The sequence below is a fragment of the Microtus oregoni genome, unplaced genomic scaffold (genome assembly GCF_018167655.1).
Source record: "Microtus oregoni isolate MIOR12 unplaced genomic scaffold, Mior012 000074F_000, whole genome shotgun sequence".
Classification (NCBI taxonomy): domain Eukaryota; kingdom Metazoa; phylum Chordata; class Mammalia; order Rodentia; family Cricetidae; genus Microtus; species Microtus oregoni.
The window spans coordinates 595,612-618,791 of NW_024543987.1; the positions used below are offsets into that span (position 1 = coordinate 595,612).

Here is a 23,180-nt window from a genome sequence, read left to right on the forward strand (position 1 = left end):
TTGGCTCATTGATCTCTGCTGAGAGGCACCTATTCTAAATCCTACTGAGACCATACTCCTAAACTGACAAGAATCATCAATGTGATATCTCCATTTAATTAGATATAGCAAAAACTTCCCCAAGTCCAAATTGGTTAGATGTTCTAAAGGGAGGGGAAAAGTCAAACATCTTTAAATTGAATAATGACAGTTCTTCACCAATTTTCCAATTGACTCTGCTAGTGAAATATGACTTCCTAACCTCAAAACTTCCAACATGAACACACAATATCACTGAAGAACTACCCTACAGAGTCCCATGTTGGCAAATAACTCTCTGGATGGAAATCAGAGACATTTTTTTTTTTAAAAAGAATATCAGTTACTCATGACCAACAAAGAAAGAAAGAGCATGCCATGTTTCTGTGTCTTTCCATGAAAAGGTTAATAAAATGTGATCAACCACTGTGGATTAACTTCCCAGCAGCCACCCCCAATCCCATTTCTACTTCGCAGAATCCTCATTTGCTCAGGTATATCCTGTTCAGGAAAGTAATGTTAATTCTGCATCCAGATAGTAACTGGGACCAACTCTGCTTAGCTTCTAAGATCAGGCATGTTCAGAGTGACAGGGCCATAGACAAATAATGTTATCTCACCCCCCCTTGCTGCTGATTTGTTTAGGGGTAAGATGTGATCTTCTAGTCACTGAAATCCGAAAAAAAGGGATCTGTTAGGAATGCCATTGATAGATCTTTTTTTTTTCCCTAGAGACGAAAGGCACACAGTTGTCTGCCTCTGGTCGCTTTCCTTGTGGTACACAGGGCCTGGGCATGCTAGCTGAACACTCTACCACTGGGCCTTAAGGCTTCTAACACTGTTCTATCATTGCTGGAAGCCAAGACAATGTTAGGCACTGTCGCGATCATGTTTGAACAGTATGAGAAAAGGCAAGAATTGGATCCTGAGTCCTGCCGGTGTTGAGCCTCCCTTCAAATTCACCAGCTTCACAGGGCCCTTTTCTCTGAGTCTCTTGTGCTGCAGCTTTACCAAATTAATTGTTTCCCACTGTTTTGTAATCCAGTAGGAAGCTTATTAACATGGAGAAACTTCACACAAGTTATCTTCTCAACATCCTCTTACTATAATATGCCTCCTCACCATCATACCCTATTAAAAAATATCTTCATGTCATTTCTTTTCTCTTCATCTCTCACCTTCCTATTTCAGGGCACAGTCTATAGAAGTACACCATAATCACCATAATGGAATTATTGCTAAGAAAGAGCTCATGAGCCTTTAAATTATTTCACAAGGATATTTTATTTGATACTTACAGGTTCCCTGTAAGCTACGAAGGGCATGTGTCTCTTAGATTTAATAAGATCAGGTTTTAATAAGTCTAAGTTTGAAGGAGGGGCAATAGAATTTAGCATTCTACCATGATAAAGGCGAAACTAGAAGAGGAGGATTAAATAGGGGGATGAGAGATTGGGGTCACAGTAGATGATTATCAGTACAGAGACACACAAACTAGACAATGTACAAAGAGCAAGAGACTTTGGATCACTCGGTCTTAAATGGGATGTCATTATTAAACCCCTTTCCTCAAGGCTCAGGGATCTATGCAGAAGAAGAGAAGAAAGAGTATAAGAGCCTAAGGTGATAGATGACTCCAAGGAAACAGTGTCTTACACAAGACACAAGGCTGACACACACATATAAACTCACAGAGACTGGTAGCAAGTGTAGGGCAGGTCCAAGACAGCCAGGGTCCCAGAACTGAGAGGGGGAAGTGGCCACGGGGTCCCATCCCTAACCAAGAAGCTGAAAATGATACCCACTGGCAAAGGGAAAATCAGTTTTCTCCAATGACACAGCACTGGGAATGTCAACCACATTCATGGGCAGGTCGCGTGTCCAAGAGCAGTTTACAAGACAAAGCAGACCCCAAGGTTTTGTTTTGGTTTTGAAAAGAGAAAGAAAGGGAAGTTGGGTGGCTAGGGGTGTGGGGAGGACCTGGGAGGAGTTGGGAGATGGGAAAGAATATGATCAAAACATATTGCATAAAAATGTTAGATAAAAGAAAAAATCACTCATTTCAACAATATAGTTTAATGTGCTTAAATATTTCTACACTTGTGCGAATCTTGTCATAATTTAGTTTTAGAACATTTCTGCTATGCAGTTATGCTGTTTGATATTACGAGGCATTAGACACAGAATTATCTTGAAAGCATTACTTTTAGACAAGGAGTAACTGTAGCTACTGTCTATAACAATCTACAAAGTAGGCTTCTGCCATTGGCTTTGCCACTATGTGCATCCCCAGAACTGACACAGAGTTCTTGTGTCTTTCCTGATGATTGGTCCTTGAGTGACACCTAACAGGTATTGTAACACTCAAGGGACCGCAAGTAGAAGATTCTGGGTCAGAAGTCAGGATACTTGGAACTGGACTCAGTTCCAGCTGGATTTTGTGGAGTGCATGACATGAGGCAGTCACATGGTAGCTGTGGATGGCCACAGCGCCATCAGGTATAAAATAAGGGACCACCAAAGGAGGAGAAAGGTTAGCTTAGTTAACATCAGCAGAACATCTTTAGCCCATTTGAATGCATTCCAAATCTCAACGTTTAAACAACTCAAAACAGCTCTGCTATGCTCTGATCAGAGAATTGAGTTGTTCCAGCTTCTATTTAGGACCTCAAAAGTATATCACTGCTGTTCTGAGGACATCCATTTTGCCATCCTGGGCTAGACCTATGTCCTTTCCAGCAATGACAGTTCAACACTCCAGCCACAGCCACTTCTGAGCAAATACGGCAGTCATAGACTCACACTGTATCATGATGTATTTAAAATGTATTTATTTGTGTTATAAGTACATTTGTGCTTTGCCTGCATATATGTCTGTGTGAGGGTGTCAGATTTCCTGGAACAGGGGTTACAAACAGTTGTGAGCTGCCATGTGGGTGCTGGGAACTGCACCTGGGTTCTCTGGAAGAGTAACCAGTGCTCTTAGTCGCTGAGCCATCTCTCCAACCCCTCTCATGATGTATTTTAAAATAAGAATTTTATCTTTACTTATGAAGCATTTTAGTGATTTAACTGAACTGTATCATAAAATAAAAATACATTGGTTTGGGTTTCAATGGTTTTAAGATATTCATTCAAAAATAAATATATTTATATACAAAATCACTATTAAATTCAAAAGTGTGATGTTAATTTTACTGTACATTGTTCCATACTTCAATTTGAATATTTTCTGACCCACAACCATCCAAGAGATACTGTCAACCAGTTCTGGAGCAAGGGCCTATGATATACAAGTAAGAACAAGTAGACCTTCCTGTCTTGACATGGAAGTGATAATTTAATGCTTTGAGAAAGGGGAGGGGAGGAAAATGACAGAAACAAGACAAATATGCACATCAATTAATGGTGGCAGATACTGCTACTGTGTTTCACAGAATGGAAAGACGATATGCGTGTAAAAAAAGTTCAAAAACAAGGGGTATTTGATATGCTTTAAAAGATGAGGATAATTCTAAATCCTTTTGGACATGGGAAGAAAATCTAAGTTTTAAATGAGTAGCAAACAGATAAAAAGGGACTAAAATAAATTTTTGCAGGCAGGCATTTCCTATCAGTTCATTAATTTGATGGATTTAATTAGACTGAAATCAAGTCAGAAGGAATATACACATGTACAGAAAGAAATAAAGGCACAATTTATATAGCAAACGAGATGGCTTTGTTGCTTTTCCTTTGAGTGGTTAAACTATGTTAATAAATCAGCTAGCCTAAGTCTAAATTGCTAACTTTCTCCTTAAGGCTTTTTGCCTAAGTCTTTAAACAATCTGATAAGAAACCATGATTCTTTCTTTCCAGAAATGGAACAAAACGAAGCACACGACACATTTAAAAGGGCAGAGCAAATGAATCCGGCGCAGGAAGGGGCACGGGCTCTGACCTCATTACTCCCAGATCAAGAGCTTCTCACACTGCTTTAATTACCTGCTTTCAGTTTTGAACTTTTAAAATTTTATTACATTTATGCATCAATCCATACATTCGTGTCTATGTGTGTGATTGTGTGAGTGTGAGTGTGTGTGTGCATGCATATACACAGTACTGAGTGTGGAAGTGTGGAGCCCAGAGGAAAAGTGTGAGAGTTGGTTCTCTTCACCCACCCAGTAATCTCGAGGGATGGAACTTATGTCTTCAGGCTAGGTGGCAAGTGCCTTTACCAACTGAGTTATCAGGCTGGCCTTGTTTGCTTTTGAGACAGGATCTCATGTAACGTATGCAAAGCCTCAAACTCATCATAGAGTCCAAGCTGATCTTGAACTTTGTGGTGAGTCTCCTAATAGGCTCCGAAGTGCTGGGCTTGCAGATGTGTACTGACACGCATGGCCAGCTTTCAAATTCTTAAGAAACTTGCTCAAGTAAGAATCACCAAGAACTTCAAGCATGATTCATCGTCCCTCTCCCCCAAAACATTATTTCAATCTCTAGACTTTGGGAAATTTACATGCTATTAAAAGCAGACCATTAAAAGAAGTGAATTCACATGATCACATTCCATGACTCCCTTCATCTGGTTTTATAATGGGGTAAAAGAAAGAAAACATCTTAAAACAAACAAGCAAAAAAAATATCTTTCTGCTTAAAAAAATAAAGTAAGAATAGAACAAACAAAATAAACATTTTTGCAACATGAACACATGTGAGGATATAATTTTAAATCCAGAATACTCTCTGGGCTCACTTTCAACCTCTGAAGATTAGGATCCCATGTGCTCAGACTCTGGTAGAATGAATACTCACCAGAGCTTTAGGTAGCAGTGGAAAGTATTTTGCCATGTCTAAAATCAGAGTTTTTGTTTCCCTTGAGACATTATAAAAGAAAGAGTATATTGTGTTAGAGGAATGTTCAGTGAGAAAGATGCCTGCTGTGTAAGATGAGGACCAAAACCAGACAAACAGCACTCCTGGAAAAGCTGCCACGCACCTGCCTGAAAACCCAGTGATGGCTAGGGGTAGGGAAGGTCAGGGAGACAGGCAAATCCTGGGGCTCTCTGGCCAGCCAGTCTAGCTGAAATGGCAAGCTTTAGGTTCATTGAAACCATGTCTCCAAAAACAAAGTAGAGTAGAACATTCAGTGTTGTCCTTTGACTGCCAGATGTACAAAAACAAGCACATCTGTGCCCTTGTGCACGTACACACACACGAATGCATGCACACTCAGAATGTCAACTCCGTGATGTTGAGTTTCCCTAACATTATAATCAGATACTCTTCCCTTCAGTCGGTATGTATTATCTAAGACACTACTAATTTATAATTTTAGGCAGAACTCCCGAGTACAGAATTATTCAAATTTTCAAATAAATATGCTTCATATGCCATATTAGATGTAATTAATATTCACTATTTGGGTCTTATGCTATGCCTAATCATTAAAATTCTGCAGCAAATGGATGACCTATTGCTCCAAGTGAGGGAATAAATAACACACAGGTATATGTCAGCCCACGCTTAGTTTTATCACCCTACAAGCGCTAAAACCTTTTTATTTTCTGAACTTTTAATACTCTGGGATTTCATGTAGGGGTAGTATGCTATCATGCTCTGAGGACAACAGACGTAGGTAAATAAGACTAGTATCTGCCTGTCGGGGAGCTTACAATAAAGTGGAAGAAACGAAACATGCCTAAGTCTAGTTGTTGACACGCTGCCAGCGGAGAAGGGAGAGTCACAGCCAGCTTAAAACACGTGAATGTCAAAAACAGGGAAGGAACCTCCAATGTCGGAGACACAAAGGCCCGCCTCTCCAGGGTAAAATGGCAGTGGAGTTTACACAGCGCTCTAGGACTTGGGGGAGTTTACAGCCATTTGCCATGGTCAAAGCAGGACACCTGCTCCTATAGCTACTTAGATCCCTTTCCTGGGATTTGAGGAATCTTTCTACTAAAGAAGAGCTCTGCTCATCCCCATTATCAGGGAAGCTAAAAGTACCCTGGTCTCAGTCTGAGGTTCTCATACTTGAGTGGGCATTAAGCTCAGAAATAGTGCTTGAAGAAACCAATCAGTGGACTCCACCAGCAGAGTTTCTGACTTGGGGGCAGGCCCTGCAGATTGGCAGTTCTGACAAGGTTTCCAGGCTGTGCTTTTGCTGCTACTGGTCCTGAAACACACTGTGAGAAGCACTGTCTAGTAATGTCTATTAGCTAAGATGCAGTGCTAGGGAGGAGCCTGGCAAAAGCAGGGACAGGGAGGATGGACCAGTGCGGTAGTGGTACCGGGGCTGGTTGTGCTACACACTATATTCAGACAAGACCTCCAGCTCTGTGTGGGTCATATTTTGAGCTTCCAGGGGTAGCAGGAGGGGTCAAACATATACTGGGCTTATTATAAAGTCAATAAATGAATAAATTATGCACCAAGGAGCAGGGTTTTTGCAAAATCACCCTAATAGAGCTTATTACAAGTACATCAGTAGTTCAAAACTGGGGACTCTGCTGTGCTGCGGAAATGTGTCCTATAAAGTCTGTGCATTCGTCAAATTAATCACTAATGCAAGAATGTCAAGAGATGGTTCTTAATGTGGGGCTTTTAAGTAATAAGCACTCTACTCTCAGAAATGAATTAATGATTATAAAAGGGGCTAGAGATTATGAGTTCAATCTTTTCTCTTTATGTGTATATGCGTGCAGTATGAGGGGGATGTATGTGTGTGTATGTGTGTGCCCACAGACATGCATATGGAGATTAGAACAGGATGTTGGTACTGTCTCCTATTGTCTTTGCCTTATTGTCTTGGGATAGGTTCTCTCAGCAAGTCATAAGCTCACTATTTTGGGTAGGCTGGCTGGCCAAAAACTATCTGAACTTTTACACTCCCAGGTCTTTCCTGTCTTCACTCCCCAACACTGAAGTTACAGGCATGTGCAGCTATGACTGACTTAATATGCAGGTTCTGGAGAGTTAAACTCAGGTCCTGCCGGGTGGTGGTAGCACACACCTTTAGTCCCAGCACTTGGGAGTTAGAGGCAGGAGAATCTCTGTGAATTTGAGGCCAGCTTGGTCTACAAAGCAAGTTCCGGGACAGCTAGAGCTGTTACACAGATAAACCCTGTCTCAAAAAACCATAAACAAACAAACAAACAGAGTCAGGTCCTCATACTTGCAAAGCAGGCATTCTTATCCACTGAGCCCTCTTGACAGCCTGGTTTGTTTTGTTTGGAACATAATCACACATATTCCAGGTTGACCTCAAACTCGTGCAGCTGAGGATGGTCTTGAACTCCTGACCTTCCTGTCTTCACTTCTAGAGTGCTGTGATAACACAACCATGCATCACCATGTCATTTTGAGTGCTGCCGAGAATTGAACCCAGCCTCTTGTGCATAGTAGACAAATACTCCACCAACTCATATCCCCAACCTCTTATTCTTTCTGGCCCATGGGATACTTTTCACCAAAGCTCAAAGACACTCACCAGATGTTTCCTGTGTCTTTCGTCCCCCAGCTTCCAGAACCATGAGGCAAATACACTTCTGTCATTTATAAACTGCTCAGTCTGTGGTATTCTACTATAGCAACAGAATACAGAACAGACAAAGACAGCTTTCCAAGGGACATTGGCAATACCTTTGGACATTTTTGATAGCCACAACTGGAGAGAAAAAGGTGCAACTGGAATCTATTGAACAGAGGCCAGGGAGGCTGCTAAATTCTCTGTGATGCCCATAGGAAAGTCCCCACAACAGAGAATGCTCTGGCCCACATGTAAGTACCACCTTAGTCTACACTTAAAGTCAGACATGGAAATGAAAGCGTGTTTGTCAATTCCAACCCACCAGCTCCCCTTAGGAAGAAACTGATGGTTCACTTGCCTTTGATCTTAGACACTGCTGGGAGTTTGACTTTCCAATCATGTCACAAGTATTAATTATAACACCTTTTGCTCTCATGTTTAAAAGAGAAGCATTGTTTCAAAAGAATAAGATGCAACCTGAGAAGCAAAACCTTTCTGTTGTACCTCAGGGTAAGGCCCAAGTGCTACTACTCTCATGGGCAGTTCTTTCCTGCTCAGATGAAATGCCTGGAGACTGGGAGAAAGGCTAGCCATAAGGAAAATAGGAAGCCCGTCCTCTCCAAGAGGACCGAAGTTGAAAGGCTGACTTTAAACAGCTTAGATAGCTGGCTCCCATCACAGGAAGGCCCTCACTGTGAATCTAGAGAGCAGATTAGTGGAGTGGTTTCTAGGAAGAGAGAAAACTTTGGGGAGACTGAGCCTGTATCCCTCTCCCACCTCCTATCATACTTTATTCAGATACCTGATCCCACTTTGTACAAAGTCTACCAGGCAGTTTTACTTTCCAAATCTACTTATACATATAGAGCAGTGGTTCTCAGCCTTCCTAATGCTGTGACCCTTTAATACATTTCTTCATGTTATGGTTACCCCAACTATAAAATTATTTTGTTGCTACTTCATAACTGTCATTTTGCTACTGTTCTGAATCATACTATATATATCTGCTATGCAGGATATCTGATATGTGATCCCTGTGAAAGGGTCATTTGACACAGGTTGAGAAACACTGATCTAGTGCCTTCTGAATCTGGAAGTTTGAACTAATAGTTCAGAAAGATGCTAATGCTAAAGAGGTCTGTCTTTTAGGCCATGTTTCTACCCTGCAGAGATCACAAATCTGCACCAATTGTTATAAGAAAAAGGGAGACACCAGATGTGATAAGCTGAAGGCACCTCGGGGTACTTTGTTATGAATATTTAGATAGTTTTCCTCTTGTTATGAAAATTATGGCAATCTGTTCCTCAGCATGAGTTGCTGATGAATTTCAGTATCATAAAAGCCTTTTGTTTGGGGGTGGGGTGGGGAGAATGTTCCCTGCTTAAATAAATCTGGATCACTCAAAACATACCAACTCACATGAGTATTTTTGAATCATCATAACTCTGGATCCTGATGTGAGCTTGTGGTTTAGTGTGCTGAGGAGACAGCTGGCAGGAAGAAGCAGCTCTCCTCTGTGCTGCTGGGCATCCTTTGCCATGGTTTCTATTTCAGGCCAGAAGGAAGAAGAAATGAAGCTGCCTGGATAGTAAGCCCAGGGTCATTTCCAAAGGCTGCTCAGCACTCTGTAACCTACCTGAACACAGATATGGCATCAGCATCCAGAAACAGGGAACTGATTCAAAAGTTGGAGGAATTCTAATGGCCTGGGGTTCTACTAAATGGCAATCATGGGAGAGCAATTACCCTGAAATTTTCTCTTGGCAAGGAAGGCCAGATGGAGAATGTGTACAGTAAAATTCAGCTGTGAAAATTCTTATCCTCAGATCCATGGAAAATGCCCAAGAGTAAACAGCAAATCCCTCCAGGCCTGATGCCCACTGACAGGCATATTAACATCGATTTCCAATAATAATGCGCACTCTCACAGAACTGTCTTCCTTTTGTTTCTCAGGCTGCTCAATGCTTTGGAGTGGAAAAACCTTCCACAATGGGTCCTAACGCTTTTAGGACTGACTGAGAGGATGAAGATGCTGGGAGAAACCTAAGGGCTTTTCTTTGTCTAATGCAACACTCTGACTGCATACATAAAGCAAACCATGAGAATAAAGACCAGAGAAATCAAAGCAAGTAATTTGTCTGGGGTCATGTTGGTAGCTAATAACACCCGGTCCTCCTAGGACTCTTAAGATAAAACACTCTATCTCGTCTCTGTTAAATCCCTGCGTTGTGAATAACCAATTCCCTGACCATAATGCTTCTGGAGAGTCAGGTACATGGATGGGGCTTAATGATATTTATATGACTGAACAAGGCATGGTGGAGGGCCAGCATTCTACCACATGCCTAAGGGAGCCGTCATCTGCAACTGTGTACATCCCCTAGATCAAGGAGCCATCGTTGGCCCTATAAACTGAAGTTCCCAGAAAAAAGTCACATATATGTTGAAGACTCTACAAGGCTGACCTACTGTTTCAAATTTTGACTGTGAAAAGACAGAACAGTATAGATCTTTGAGAATCAAAATTATCTTGGGCTATCTTCATTTCTCTTAATAACTATGTACTATCTACCTCTGTATTGGGGAAATTTCAAAGGCAAAACCTTTGTAAAATACACTTAGCAGATCACTAGCATCCACGAATGCAAAAGCTAAGAATGTCATCGGAGAACATCTAAAACCTAGCCTGCCTACCTGCTGTTTTCATTGAAGAATTGTGGGAAAGCCTTGACTTAGGACTTTCATTTGCTCTGTGGCTATAAAAGGGCTCAGGCAACTGTTCTGTATTGGAACCTGTCATGCGGAGCAACCTCAATGCATGTTCCTAGGCCATGGCCACTCATATTTGGCTCAGCAGAGACTATCTCTGTGAGAGCTGTGGTTTTCTGTCAAGGGCTTCAACATTCCTCTTAAAATACACTGTCCAACATGGTCACCCATGGGCACACGTGACTAATGAACACTCGAAAATGTGGCTGCTACTCTAAACTGAGATACACAATACCTGCAAACCACACAGAACACTGTGAAGACAAAACACTGGAGAAAAGCACAGCATCTTACTAATAGTTTTATAGAGATTACATATTGAAAAAGTTTTATATATATATATATATATATATATATATATATATATATATATATATATATAACTGGTTATAGATAAGGTTATATATAAGTATGTATGTATATATGTATGTGTGTATATATATTGACCTAAATACATTAAAATTAGCTTCCAATTTTTAATGTGGTCATCAGAAATTTTTAAATTGTATACACGGTTCATGTGATTGACCTATTGGATAGCATCAATCTAAAATGAAACTAATCTCTTCCCATCTACTAGCCTAGTCCGTCCAAAAGACTTGAGTCTCTTGCCTGAAGATACCATAGGAACACTTGAAGACATTCAAGAATAGATGTGGGGCTGGAGAGATGGCTAAATGGTTAAGAGTGTGTACTGCTCTTGCAGAGGACTGGAGTTCAAGTTCCAGCATCCCCATACCAGGTGGTTCATAAGTGACTGTTACTCCAGTTCCCAGAACTCAGATGCCTCTGCTCTCTGCAGGTACCCGCATTCGCATGCATATATCCCAACGCAGAAACACATGCATATACATAGTTAGAAATCAAAATAGTTTTTAAAAAGACGTGTTGAGGAGTCCAGCATAAGTGTGTAGTAGGAGACTGCCTGTTCAAAATTCAAACAGAGATAGAAAGAGAGAATAGCTGCCAAAGGAAACAGAAGCCCCAAAACCTTACCGGCAAACCACGAGCCTCGTGGTAAAATACAAAATAATAGGAATGGGTTAATTTAAGATGTAACAGTTAATTAACAAAAAGCCTGAGCTAAAAGGTCAAGTAGTGTTTTTAATTTATAGAGCTTTTATGTGATTATTTCAGGTCTGAGCAGCCGGGAAATGAACGAACAGCCTCCGCCTAAGTAAGTGAAAGGAGAGTAATGATGGGTAAGTGGTTAGGCCTAGCTAATGAGGATCCAGCAATTTCTCATGTGCTTTAGTTCGCACTTTCTGAGTCCTTGGGTCACTTAACCTGCAGAAATATGGACAAACTCTAACTTTGCATGTTGCTGCAATGGATGTGGCAGGAAAGGATCAAACTGCCCCCATCAAAAACAGAAGAATTCTGATTTTAACTTGTCCTTCCAGTACACTCATGGCTGTCTAAGGAGACACATTTGTGTGCTTTTTTTAATGGATGGATACACAAAAGCTTTCAGAGGTATATAAAGAATTTTGGTAATTAAGGAAACTCACCCTTTGTCCTGCTGTCCATTTCTGGTTTTGATGGATCTGGAGTTGATGTAGCTGGAGGTAACTTCTTCCCAATTGTCTGAGGAGGAAACAGGATGATTTACACATCAGGATGACTCTCTTTATGAGCAAAGGAACAAAATCAAAACCACAGTGGGAAACCCCCCAGACCTGGTTCTGAAAACCACAGCCATGAACTGAGACTGCTCTGTGGATTGGCTGCCACACATTAATGGATTTTGTCCTCAGTGACAAACAAAGGAGTAAAGAAGAAAAAAGGGCTTTTTCTTTGAAGACTCTTTGTGCCTTCTATTATCTTCCTCTCTTGATACTTTTTACAGGTTTCTTATTATTTTGAACAGAAAAAAAAACTGGTGCAGTTTCCTTCATTTTATGACAAGCTGATAAAATTTATGGAGGCCCGGTGCAGATGCTCTAACATAAGCTCACAGTGGAAGAATGAGAACAAGTAGGAAAAACGAAGGGAAGGAATACAGAGATGAGAGCCGGAAGAATGGGTGGGAGAATAGGAAGGTGGACAGACAGGCAGGAGCTAGACTGTTCAGAACCATTGGGCCTTCATTAAGTCCTTTTTACCATCTAAGAAACCATTTACCTTGTGGGTGTGAGCAAAAATTTCTTGTCCTTTAGGAAGAATATACCTATCTCATAAAACAAAAGCAAGGAGGGTCTTCAGCTCCATTCCTACCAGTTGGTTAGTCCTCCAAGACCTAAATGTCGACACCTCAGACCCGATGTCCATTGATCAGTTTTGTTTAAAAAAATAAAACCAAGCCAAACACTTTGAGTCTGCTCTTCTACTTCATTTGAAGCTAATTCTATTATTCTTATTTACGAATCATCCTTAGGAAAGACTGTCCCTGCCTAAAGATGTCCCTGAGGTCACAGGCTATCCAGCAGTTCAGAACCCAAATCAAACACAGGAACAAGCCAACTCAACCATTCCAGAGGTGAGAGCTGTTCCCACTCTTCTTTCTGCCCTTACACCCCTGTAAACATGATTAATGCCCAATGAGAAGTGTCCACTGACATGAGAGAAACCATTGCCACATGCAAATAGCCAGGTGAATTGACATTCCCAACAATGAAGCCACCAGGAAAAACAAACTTTCTGTCCCGTGAACATGGGAAGAACAATAAACTGTGTCATTAAAAACTGGTATGGTTGGTTTTTTTCTTCAAATGAAACTCATTTGCCATTTTTTATTTGAAAAGGTTCTTCATGTTGTGATTGTTGAAACTAACATTAAATATGAATAAATCACAGAAAGAGGAAAAGATAAATCAAATCTTCAGACCTTCATGAATTTTTAAAAACGTTTGTGACAGAAAGCCTTTGCATTTTACACGGTGACATTTTCATTTAGTGCCACAAGGCTTTCTATATTGGATGAAAAAATGAAAACCCCAAATAATAAGCCACTCTTCTACCACTAAGTACTCAAAAGAATAGTATTTTATGATTTCAAGGAAATATCAAGGAAGTTTTTTTTAAAAAAAATATGTTTGATGTTCTTCTGCTAGAAGGTCAAATTTGATGAAGAAACAGTTTGGGGATTATATTGAAAAGTCAGAAGGGAACCTGGAAGCTCTGGGAGCCTCATTCTCCATCCATACTGCTGGAAGCATGCCTGCCAATCTCTTTGCCCCTCCCTTGGTTTGGCAGAGGCTGGAATAAAGCTTTACTCCCATTAACACATTAGGGAGAGGCAAACAAAAGCAAGGAAAACTTCAGTTATCACCAATGGGGAAAAGAGGGAGTCTGGAGATACAGTACCAGCAAGGGGCTGCTGCCCGTCATAGCTTTGTTCACGCTCCTAAAACAAAGAAACCAATAAACAATCACAAAGCGGAGACATCAAATGAATAGTGTGGGCTTTAAAGCAGAAATGCTGCCTTCTGAAGAAAGCCTTGCAGATTTCAGAACCTTGTAATTTCTCTTTTGGGAGCCAAAGAAAGTGCTGCCTTCATGCCTGACATCCTGATTTACCAGAAAGTCCAAGTCACCAGACACCAAGAAACACTATTTGCTAAATGCACTTACAGAACAAAACGAATGCACACTCTGCCTTTTTTCTTCAATGCTTCAGAAAAATTCCAGTGCACTGACTTCCATGGGTCCCAGCAATAGGGGTCCCAGTGAAATTTGTATTATGCTCATCTTCTGGGGGATGGTGAACCTTACATCCTTTGCCTTTCTGGACCACAATCAGAAATCCAGAGGGTAAGCTGCGCTCCTCCCCATTCAGTCAGGTCCCACAGGGGTTCCAGAGATGGAGGGCACTGTGGCGCTTCTCTCTCTGCTAGAAGCTACACTGGCTAGTTAACCGGCAAAGCCTGAAAACTTGTCAACTGGGCATATTCCCAGGCCTTGGCCCCAGACCTTCTCAATCAGAAACCCTGGGGATGATGCCAAGCAGCCTCTGAGGGGATACACCCTCCGTGGGACTCTGATACATGCCCCTGTTTGAGAACCACTGACCCTGATGTAGCAGGGATTCTATTAGTGAGAATTAAATGTCCTTTATTGGGTTAAAAACTCTGGTTCCTGTTTCCATACTTAGAAACAGTATTAAACATCTCTTAATGCTACTTCCTCTCCCTTTCTCTTTTCTCTTGATTTAAGCACATAATGCTGCTATGTAAACTACACATGTGCATCGACATCATATATAGCTGAAGCTCAGCTGCAAAGCAGCCCCCCCCCCCCATGCACAAATAAAACAGGGGCTCTCATGCACCTGGGAGGTAGCAAAGGTCATGCTTATGCCTGATTGTGGCAGAGGACTCAGGACCTCCACCTTTCTTAATGCCTCTTCTCAGCCTGGCAGCTTCTCACCCTCCTGAGTAGCATAAGGAAGATGGTTTGTCCAGGACATGCCCAGTGAAGCCCATGGGCATTGTGCTGCCGTGGCTGGCACAAGGCAGAGTTCCTAAGAGACCAGCTGGAAGCCTCAGTTCACTGCGTGACTTCAGAAGGAACAGACTCTCAAGTTCTGCTCTCTAGCTTGGTCCTCCATTTCCTTTTGCCTTTTGTGCAAGTCCCTAAATGTTTCCCAGCCAGGGCCTCCATGGTGATCAGGTTTGCTTGTTCCCTGACCCAGAAGCCCCTACTTGGAATGGCAGTAGATATGTACACAGAGGACCACACGGAGCTGAATACTCCACAAACAGGCCAACGCTTTGGATATGCTTCAAAATGCAGCAATTTTCACATTGGTATCACTTTTTGTTTCTCTTGCCTACAGCGTGAACTCCACTTTAAATCTAATTTAGGGGCTAGAGAGACGGGTTAGTGATTAAGAGCACCTAACTGCTCTTGCAGATAGATCCAGGTTTGGTTTCTAGCATCTACATCAGGTGGGTCACAAACACCTGTAACTTCGGTTCCAGGGGATCCAATGTCCTCTGGAGTCTGAGGGCTTCTGCATAAACATGGTGCATATAAATTCATGTAAGCATAAATAAAAATAATAAATACATCTTTAAAAATAAAACCAGGCTGAAGAGTTGGCTCAGTGGTTAAGAGCACATCCTCCTCTTGAAGAGGACCCAGGTTTAATTCCCAGCATCCTCTTAGCAGTTTACAACCGTCGCTCCAGTTCCGGGGATCTGATGCACTCTTCGGGCCTCCGTGGGCACTGCATGTACATGGTGCACACCCATGCAGACCAAACCCGTATAATGCAAAAAAAAATTTTTAAATTAAAATAAAACTCAATTTTAGAAATCAGAAAATCTATTCCTTTGAATATTTAGTAATATTAATCCATCTCCCTTTAGTTCTTGTCAAGAGCACAAAGCAAATTTTGGTGAACCCAGGGTAGGGAGGGAGGGCATCCTGTCTACAGTGGGGGTTTCATATACATGTGCTTCTAGCTCCACAGGATCCAGCAATACAGCATCACAACAGATAAGTACCATATGATTTCAATTAGTAGAGTAAGTAACACTTTCCTTTTTATATGCCAAGACAAAGACAATCACTGGGATTGAGTTCAGGGAAATCCAGTTCCCAAATGACGAATGTATCTGTTCTCTTTGTGACTGTGGAATCCTGCTCAAATCGTGGGTACAAAAGCACTCCTCTGCTGTTATAATTCAGGTGCAAACTCCCTTGAGTGGAAAAAAGTTTCTAATAACAAGTCAATGTTTAAATCCCATCTCTGAAAGTCCCCTTTCCAAAGACCATTACACACAAGCCTTGCAATCCAAAGGCAGCCAGGATCACTGGGGCAGGGGTAGGGACTCCCTGCATCCTAAGAGCCGCTGTCCAGGAAGTATGGGATTGTCTGAGAAACTCCATGAAGCCATTACTCATGCACGCACACAAAGGCAAACCCAAGGGTAAAACTGAAGCTCAAAGATGGCTCCTTAGTGTTATTCTTTATATAACACCAGCATCTGATAGTACCTTTTCTCTTTCCGTCCATTATGGATTCATTAGAGTTTCTTCAATATGCGGCAAGTAAAGGGACAAGAAGGCAGGGAGTTGTCAAGCACTAAAGCGACACCGTTGTGGAGCTGGTTCTCCACAGTAGTGTGTTGAGGTGTGCCCAAGAGTGCAGCACAGTCACCCTACTCATCTCCAGGAGATGGAGAGATACAGGACACAGGATGGATGGAAGGCAGCACAAAACTGTATTTATATGCAACTTTATCTACAGTTTTGCAGCTTGTGTCTTCCACCAAAACTCTTATCTTTATTTTCACACAGTCCTTTCATGAACATGTAATGACTCATGGCATTATGAAAAGTCTTCTTGGCGTTCAGTAGGGAGGGGTAGGAGCCGAGCATGTCAGAGCCAGAAAAGAACCAATATAAAGAGCTGTCCTTAAAATGGAGTGCCTTGTGGGCCCCCACTGGAAGGCTCTCCGTTCTGTGTGTGACTGCCAATTTGCTTGCATTTGGTGGACCCCACTTCAACTGTATGATACCAACAGAAGATATGCCACAGTAAAACATATCTTGAAGTTCTAAAACTAAAAGGCATGGCCTAGTACATGTAGTTCTTTCTGGTCCAGGGTCAGGATTTGCTTTTGAAACACTTCCTGTGTTGAGATGTCAATTCTTGCTTTTCGGGGTGGACTCTCTGAAGCTAACTATGAGAAAAACAAAATGCTAAGAAGAATCTTCTGTTGGGCATGGTGGCTCGTGCCTGTAAATCTCAGCACTTGGGAATGCCGAGGCAGGAGGATTGTTGAATTCAAGGCCATCTTGGGAAGCACAGCAAAATCTGCCCTCAAAGAAGCAAAATAAATACATAAAAGTAAAAGTTTAAAGATAGTAAATTTTTTCTGATTATGAAATTGAACTTAAGATTTAGGAGTTATTCAGATGACTTTCACTTACCTGAGTTGTTTTAGAAATTCAGAATCCAAATTTGCTGAACCTCTTTGCCTAACCACAGTTAAAGCCTTAAGTGATTCCTGGCTGCTTTAAAAGCACTTGTCAATTCTAAAACATTTGGCAGTTTAAGTACCTTTGTTTCAGAAATTGAGCAGGACCTAGACGTTCATTATTTTCTTACCCTCACAAAATATGAGGTTAGTAAGTGGTTGCTGGGTAAAGCAGGGAGCTTGGGTATCATCCACACCCCCACAAAACCTAGCATAAGACTCTTGTCATATCAAGTCCAAAGAGAGGAGATGTCCTCCTTGACAAATCAGAGGACCCCAAAACTTCAGTCATTGTCATACGTCAATATTCCCCAGCCTGGTCTGGTCACTGGTGACAGCACACTGTCTACACTGTCCAATGTTTTCCTAGGCGCCATCACTCTTGTTTTTAATGTACACATGTTCTCTCTCTCTCTCTCTCTCTCTCTCTCTCTCTCTCTCTCTCTCTCTCTCTCTCTCCTCTCTCCCCTGAAATAATCTTCAGAAGTGTATTCCCCCACAGCGCTCTAACCAATCAACTAATCAAGAAAACACCTAATCCCTAACTTGGTACATTTGGAAAACACTGAATACTGTTTATGTTTTACAGTTACTATTTAACTTTAGCCTTAAGTTGTCTCAGTGTATTCCAACCTTCCCTGAGCATAGAACATCTTTTGACAGCAGTGAGACACCACAAGAAAGAACATTCTATAGAACAAATAGGTGAACACTATCCCTTTTCTAAATTGTCTTAACTATCATTTCTGTGTCCTAGGAGCATGACTTGGAATTCACCTCCAAGGACCCTTGTCACACCTTCCACGGAATCCAGCAATGAAGTTCTTAGTGCATATTCCTTCCTTCCTCTTTGACTCTGATCTGGAGTCTTTCATCCTCCCAGGGGGCTACTTTAATCATTTTTCAGTCAAGGATCCTGCCCAGACTGAACCTTCTTTATTGGTCTGTCATGAGACAGTTTTCAAGCACCCGCTACACCTCTTAACACACCTGCATCAAAGCAATGTACTGCTACTTGATTACTGCTCGTGCAAATCCAACTGTGCTGGCCAGTATTATGTCAACTTGACACATAAACTAGAGTCATCTGAGAGGAGGGAACCTAAGTTGAGAGGATAGCTCCATAAGCCCAACCCTTACGGTTGGTGCCATCCCTGGGCTGGTGGTCCTGGATTCTATAAGAAAGCAGGCTGAGCAAACCACGAGGAGTAAGTCAGTAAGCAGCACCCCTCCATGGCCTCTGCATCAGCTCCTGCCTCCAGGATCCTACACTGTTTGAGTTCCTGTCCTGATTTCCTTCTGTGATGAACAGCAATGTGAAAGTATAAGCCAAATAAACCGTTTCCTCCAGAACTTGCTTTTGATCATGGTGTTTCTTTATAGAAACCCTGAGGCATCCCCAACAAAGAAATCTGAAGATTTACTTCTAATTGTTACATTTTGCCATACTACCTACCTAACAGTTCATAGCTCTCAAGACTAATGGCAAACACTCTTTAAATACAGCAGACCTCGACTCAACTTAGAGTCTTCTACCAGGGCTTCTAGGGTTCCTCTTTTAATATATCCTTAAAAATCTTTAGTATTATCATTCTACTACATACATATAAAATATAAAGTATATTTTGTTTGTGTCTTTATGAATGTATTAGCACATATATACACACATATACACACATATATATATATGTGAATATGAGAGAGAGAGAGAGAGAGAGAGAGAGAGAGAGGGAGAGAGAGAAATAGTTGTTTGTGTGAAGAATGTGATCCAGGTTCTGCTATTAGGTTCTGGTATTTATCATTGACTCTATTTCCTGCCAGGATCTGATTGGGCTCATTTGATTATTTATTGAACACCTCTAAAAGCATGCTTTACAAAAGTTAAAAGGGCCATACAACAGTAACAGGAAGGGTGACGACTGCCTCTTTGTAAAAATAAAAATGAGTTTTAGAGAATTAGGTGAGATTTCCACCCTTGTTTAAGTGCTCAGTGAGGTACAGAATGTAATTCAGACAATATTAAAATCATAGGCATCGGCTCTCCAAACACTTGACAATATATGAAAATACTGTTTGTATTTTACCCTCACTGTTGCCAGGAGAGGAACCTGCAGGCCAGCCTGTTAAAGAGTCATCTTATTCACAAAGATGAGCAAGCCAAAGTGAATGTCCATTCCACAGACCACTTTTACAAAATACAACCTGCCACTATACTTTGGGAGACTATTTTTGCTGTTATAACAGATAAAGAAAAATCATAAACACTCCTTCTACCAGAGGGATGGCTTCTTCTATTGGATTAACAATGCCTTCATTTCATATGCATTTAGAGAATTTAGGGAGAGACTGGGTAGGTAAGGGAGGGAAAAGCATAGTATGGCAGCCACAAATGATAGGCGTTTGGTTTGTCATGTTTAACATCAAACATGGACCAAACTCCAGGGCTTCCATGAAACAGTTATATGAAATTAATTAAAACAAAAAGATCCATCCTATTTCTGTGTATTAATCAGAGCACAATCCAGGCTCTTGTCCTCACCAACCTGGGGATGGCATCTCTTCCCTCAGTATACATGAGCACATCTCACCTGAAAGACTCAACCAAAGTCCAGTAAATAATGTGTCAGCTTTAACCAACATTCCCTATAAACATAAATCTCACACATACCCATGATATTTTATATGTAAGACATACAAAGGAAAAGCTACCTTTTCCAGTTTTTTCATCATTTTCATTGTATTCAAAGATAAAAGGGCAAAACCAAAATTTTAAAGAATGCAGTATTTATATGTTGGGCAGAGGAGATAACCATGAACAAGTATGAGGAAAATCAAAGAAACCCAGTAATGGGAAAAATGAGAACATTATAAAAAAACAAATGTTTTCATTTCCTTCAACAGGAACAATTCACACAAAAGACAGAGGCTGGAAACCACACCACTGTGACAGAGCTAATCACTTTGGGACTAACAGAGGTCCCTACATTGTGTAGAGTCTTTTTGTGCTATTTCTTGGAGTATACATGGTCCCTTTAGTAGGCAACGGCAGCATTATCATGTGGATAAGAATTTCTTCCCAGCTGCACACACCCCTGCACCTATTCCTCAGCCACCTGGCTTTTATAGACATTGTATATTCAACCTCAGTCTCAGTTATAATGGCTCTGGGACTCCTCGGGAATGGGCTGACGCTACCTCGGGCTGCCTATGAATTTCAGCTCTGCATTACAGTGTCCTTTGGATCAGTTGAGTGCTTCCTACTGGCTGCCATGGCCTCTGATGGGGATGTAGCAATCTGCTCACCTCTCCTCTACTCCACGCTCATGTACCCCAGAGTCTGTTTTCTCTTGTTGGGATCTTCCTACGTTGGTGGCTGCATGAATGGTTGGACATTTACTGGTTGTTAAATTTGTCCTTCTATGGACCAAATCAGATAGATAACTTCGGTGACTTCTCCCCTTTGCTGAAACTGTCCTGCTCAGATTTCTCTATTACCAGAATTAACCCTTCTGTTTCTTCTGGTTCCATTATTGTGGCAACAGTGTTTGACATAGCCATCTCCTAATCTACATCCTCATCACCATCCTGAAGATGCACCCCACTGAGGGTCACCAAAAGAGGCCTTCTCCACTTGCACCTCCCACCTCACTGAAGTCGCTCTCTGCTACGGGATCATTACCTTCATTTAGGTGATGCCCAAGTCCAATTCATCTACTGAACAGAACCAGATGCTGTCTGTATTCCTCACAGTGGTGATTCCTATGCTTAACCCCCTCATCTACAGTCTGAGGAACAGCAATGTAAAGGATGCTCTGAGGAAGGCAACTGTCAGAGTATATTCTTAGACCTTCTTCTTTTAATTTGAGAAATTTGTGAAGACTTCCTTTAGCCACGCTACACTTAGTATCTATCACATGATGCTTAACTGCTTGATATTAAATGCCGTGTCTTTGTACTAACGCTTACCGTTCTCCACTCTTCTTTTAAACACTACAATACACACTCGCCTCGACGGTGCAGTGTATGCTGGCTACTGCATATATGAAAGACTCAGAGTCCTGGACCATCAGTGAGGTGTGGATTAGCAGCAGGGTCGGACTCATTAGATAATCATCATAGTTCAAAGGGCTAAGCAGTACCATAAATGCATGTACAGACCAGGAAAAAGTAGTTGTTGGCCAATCTCCATGAGGAAATAAGCATCAAAGATGGCAGCAACGAGGTTTGCGCTAAATTTAGACAGATGGGTAGGAGTTGGCCTACAGATGTAGTAGAAAGGGTGCTTTAGTTGAAGAAAAGCAAGTAAGTAAGGCATGAATGAATGCGGGAGCTGGATGTAGCAGGTACACTCAAGAGACCGAGGCAGGAGAATCACTTGAGTCCTGAGCAGATGTTCAGTGTGGTGTGGGTGGAGGCAGAGGCCGCAGCTTAGGCCCCCAAGCCAGCAAGGTAAGTTAAAGCCACTGTTACAGTAGCTTGTGACTTATCCCCCAAGACATCTGGTTACTAAGAAAAGTAAGGAAAGGTGTGAGGGTCTAATTTGGGATAAGACTGATGAGAAATAAAGAAGAAACAAAAGGCCAACATAAAGTGACAGCGGGGAAGCTGCCTTTATCCTCTAGTTAAGTCCGTGAAACTACGCCTGCGTAGTCACAGCTCACAGCCACCACCGGAAGAAATCAGCGACGGGAACCTGGCCTGAACACGACAGAACCATTTCTGATTTTGTTTCGCTCTGGAGTCTACATGTATGCATGCCACATGCTTAGTGAGTGCCAACCAAGTGCCAAAGACAGCAGTGCGTTTACATGCTAAGGAGTTAGTCACAGGGACAGGTCCCTGGGCTCAGGTCCTAAAAGAAAGGGTCAAAGAAGACATGTGCCTCTGTGCTTTGCTGCTAGCGTGGAAACTTAGTGGCAAAAAAAATAGGTTTGTAAAAGCTTTGAACATGTGGCTTCCTGTGAAAACACCAGTCAATCTCCCACTTTAAAACTAAAACATTTAAAAAATCGTAGACATATGAGAAGCTCTTGACACATACAAAAACACATCTTTTTCACCTCACAAATTGAAAGCAAATTGTTTAGTCAAGGTTGTCTCCTAAAACTTCTCTTCCCAGAATGAATTTCCAGAGAAAGCATTCCCGCCTTCTGAGCAGGGAAGGAAAATGAAGCAGCTTCAGACCGAAGCAGGTCACTCTCAGAGCCATGATTGGTTACGATGTTTTCAAGGAGAACCACCATCTTCAAAAATCTTAGAGCACATAGCAGAGCACTAGCCAGCCTTAAAAAGGCAAGTCTGCCACCATAACCTGAATGATCCCGGTGGACATTATACTAGGTGAATGAAGCCAGTCATAAAAAAGAAATCCAAGCGGGGGCGGGGGAGCACATAGAAACTCCTCTGCATCCAAAGTTAAAATACTTGGGAAAGGTACTGCGCCACATTATATCATCAGACATTTTTTGTCATTATTTCCTAAATAATACAGTGTAACAACTACTTATATTTTATATAAGAGATTAATATCATAGATTTTTATATCCATTGGGGGAGAGTTCTTATAAACGACCCCCATAAATATCAGAGGATGGTTTTATCATAGAATTCCTTTTCTTCTGTAGTGCTAGGAATAGAACCCAGAGCTTCAGGCTTTCTAGGCAAGTGCTTTGACATCAACTACAACCCCCAGCTATAAATCCATTTATATGAGCTATCTATGCTACTTCATTCAGCCTCAGTCTTAAGTGAAATACTCCTACAAAAGATAACTGCTGATTCCACGAAGCCATTCACCACGGCTGGCTAATGCTAAAGCGGTCTGCTCTTACTATTATAAGATCCATTCTTTCATCACTAGCTCCACAGACTTCTAAAGAACAACGCTCCTTTTAAATAATCATATGGATTCCCCTAACTTCAGACAGAGATGATTTATGCAAAGTTATAAAA

At 41.6% G+C, this 23,180-nt stretch overlaps 1 protein-coding gene across 10 annotated transcripts in view; it reads right to left on the reverse strand.

Annotated features, from left to right (window-relative positions):
- Positions 1–23,180, reverse strand: part of Sh3kbp1 (SH3 domain containing kinase binding protein 1) — a 317,007-nt gene that overhangs the window by 95,232 nt on the left and 198,595 nt on the right. For all 10 annotated transcript variants that reach the window (XM_041642315.1, XM_041642313.1, XM_041642317.1 and 7 more), the window contains one exon: positions 11,811–11,886. In XM_041642315.1, the coding sequence (XP_041498249.1) occupies positions 11,811–11,886 (76 nt within the window). The remainder of the gene's footprint in view (positions 1–11,810; positions 11,887–23,180) is intronic.